Genomic DNA, 3,032 nt, shown 5'->3' with positions numbered 1-3,032 from the left:
GTGTCCTCTGTTTCTCCAGAGCGGTGGCTCACCATCACCCCCCAGCCGTTCTCCTGAGCCAGCTTACACCTGAGAACATAAAGACCATAAATGCAGAGCAGCTCTTGAACGCAGCAGGTTTGTGCACGACCTCAGGATGGACTCACGCTTTGATGGCCTCAGTAACAGAACCGATCTGGTTGACTTTGAGCAGCAGACAGTTGCAGGCCTTCTCGTCCACAGCTCGCTGGATCCTGCGAGGGTTGGTGACGGTCAGATCGTCTCCAACAATCTGCACAGCAGAGTTACAGACTGAAAAATCTGCTGGTAATCCTGGAAATACAACCACGTCTGCTCCGTTAGGAAGCGTGAACATCTGTGGTGAAGTCGCCTGATTCTCAGAGACATTATTCAGCCTTTTTCTAATAACCGCCATCAACATTTTTTATGACTCATTCCCAATAAAATACAGCCATCCATCATCTCTACACCTTCATCCTCACCAGGGTCATGGGGGGCGGAGCCTATCCCAGCTTACTCAGGGTGAAGGCAGGTTCACCTGGACAGGTAACCAGTCTATCACAGGGCTACACTTAGAGACAGACAACCAAGCACACTCACATTCACACCTACGGACAATTTACAATCACCAATTAACCTCAGCATGTTTCTGGACTGTGGGAGGAAGCCGGAGAACCCGGAGAGAACCCACGCTGCACGGGGAGAACATGGAGACTCCACGCAGGAAGATCCCGGGTGTCCTCACCGGGACGCCAACCGGCGACCTTCTAGCTGTGAGGCAACAGTGCTAACCACTGATCCACCTGCAGCCCCAATAAAATACGTCATTAAAAAGTGGCCACTAGTTAGAGCCAGTCAGCACCAACGGATAAATGCTGAAAAGCTTTCTTTTAGTTAAACATGTAAACTGAGATAAAGACTTTTCCAGGTTTTGTGTTATTCCCACTTATGACACCAAGATCTTAATTTTACCACAAATGTATTTTGTCTCCAAAGACCAGCAGTAGTCAATATCGACCCTGAGAAACCATCTTGGTTTGTTGTTAAACTGAGTTCATTTAATTCTAGTGCAGGGACTCCACATGTTCCCCAGAAGTGGAAGATCAACTTTAAAGCTGTCAGGCATAGATTTCAGTGAGAGATGCGACTCTGCACCACATTCTGTTATGAGAAACATGTTTTTGGATCTTTCCTGCGTGCAGTGCAACATGAATTTGGACCATTGTGTTTTGCCGTAGCCCTTTACGGAACAGCAGAGCAGGTCCACATCCGCATAACTCTACGACTTCTTACCTGAATCCCCACTGAGGCTGTGAACTGAGACCAAGCAGGCCAGTCGTCCTGGTCGAAAGGATCTTCAATAGAAACCACTGAGGAAAGACACAAGCTGAGTCACATGTTGTGACCTGCTAGTAATGGCACAGTTCTTACAGACAGCAGAAAGAACCACATCAGAACAGAATCCTGCTGCTAAATCTGCCCTGTAGCACATAATTAAAACCTCATTAACACAACCAGAAAGCACAGATCAGTTTCTGTGTAAAAGGCAGCAGCTTCTACTGACGGCCGGGAGGCGTTTATGAACATCTGGAAACTGCAGCATCTACGGATGCTTGCTGCAGTTTCTCTGCAGATGTACTCATCCTCTCCATTTCCAATGATTCCTTCCTTACAAACAGAGTTATTCATTCACCTGCTCAACATTCTGATGTATTTCATATTGAAGAAAACTTAAATATCACAGTATTAGTTTTGTCCCAGTGTTTTACAGACTAGTCTATCCTGAACAGGACCTCGTGTCTCCAGACCACAGAGGGTCTGACCCCATCAGGTGAGCACAGAAACTCACCTGGGTAGTTGTTGATGAAGCCCTGGTAGATGGCAGCCAGCTCCTCGGCGCTGATGTTTCGGGCAGCGTTTGGTGGAGACTTGAAGTCCAGGTCGTACTTCCCCTCGCTGAAGAACTCTGAGGCAGCCACATCCATCCCGATCACCACCTTATCGGTGAAGCCGGCCTTCTCTATGGCCGTCTTGATGAGCTCCAGGGCTGACAGAGAGGACAGCAGGTTACCACATGACCAGCTTACCTGAGGAAGGAGGACAAGCCAAACTCACCTTCGCTGTTCTCCTGAATGTTCGGGGCAAACCCTCCTTCATCTCCCACGTTGGTGGCGTCCTGACCATACTTCTCCTTGATGACACTCCTCAGTGTCTGGTAAAGCTCCGCCCCCACACGGAGAGCATCACGGAAAGACTCCGCCCCCACAGGAAGCACCATGAACTCCTGCATGGCCAGTCTGTTCCCAGCATGAGAGCCGCCGTTGATCACATTAAAGGCCTGAAGGCGAGGCAGGTTAGAGGAGATGTTCGTGCATAAATACAGGTTCAACTCGCTGAGGACGAGTCACATTTTACACAATAAAACACCAAAAACTCACAGGAACGGGGAGGACCAGCTCTCTGTTTCCTGCCAGATCAGCGATGTGACGGTACAGGGGGACACCTTTCTCTGCTGCGCCAGCTTTGCATACAGCCAGCGACACTCCCAGAATAGAATTGGCCCCAAACTTAGCTGCAGGAAACAGAAGCAGCATCACATCATGTATGCGGCAGCTCACTGGTGCAGAAACAAGTCAGTGCACATTTACAGCATCAGGAGACGGAGTCAGGCTCACATTTGTTGTCGGTGCCGTCCAGTTCAATCATCACGTTGTCCAGTTTGTCCTGCTGCAGCACACTGATCCCCTGGTGGACCATCAAACGTCACAGTTACAACATGTTCCTGTTCTTTACTGTGTTCTACAGAATATGCAGAATAGCAGGAAGTTCACATCTTTGCAATATCACCTGAACATAAAATTATTCTGAATTCTCTCACAGTAATCAGATTACTCCTAAATGAAATTCAGGCTCCACAGCAGAAACTAAACTAAGTTCTTGGTTTAGTTCTCTGGTTCCTTCAGTCTTGATCTCTGCTGACAGACGGTTCTGTGACCAGGTCGTTTTGGGATCTGTAACCGGGTCGTTTTGGG

At 48.5% G+C, this 3,032-nt stretch overlaps 1 protein-coding gene across 2 annotated transcripts in view; it reads right to left on the bottom strand.

Annotated features, from left to right (window-relative positions):
- LOC103356105 (gamma-enolase) overlaps window positions 1–3,032 on the bottom strand; it is an 8,128-nt gene that overhangs the window by 3,350 nt on the left and 1,746 nt on the right. Inside the window, exons 4-10 of one of the 2 annotated variants that reach the window (XM_008280158.1) lie at window positions 2,676–2,745; window positions 2,439–2,572; window positions 2,116–2,338; window positions 1,850–2,047; window positions 1,294–1,370; window positions 147–271; window positions 1–69 (exon numbers count right to left, since the gene is read on the bottom strand). The exon at window positions 1–69 is cut by the window's left edge and continues 11 nt beyond it. In XM_008280158.1, coding sequence (XP_008278380.1) covers window positions 1–69; window positions 147–271; window positions 1,294–1,370; window positions 1,850–2,047; window positions 2,116–2,338; window positions 2,439–2,572; window positions 2,676–2,745 — 896 coding nt within the window. The remainder of the gene's footprint in view (window positions 70–146; window positions 272–1,293; window positions 1,371–1,849; window positions 2,048–2,115; window positions 2,339–2,438; window positions 2,573–2,675; window positions 2,746–3,032) is intronic. The other variant, XM_008280159.1, reaches the window with a different exon arrangement.

Source organism: Stegastes partitus, unplaced genomic scaffold, assembly GCF_000690725.1.
Source record: "Stegastes partitus isolate 25-593 unplaced genomic scaffold, Stegastes_partitus-1.0.2 Scaffold184, whole genome shotgun sequence".
Taxonomy (NCBI): domain Eukaryota; kingdom Metazoa; phylum Chordata; class Actinopteri; family Pomacentridae; genus Stegastes; species Stegastes partitus.
This window is presented reverse-complemented; position numbering and strand designations above follow the sequence as displayed.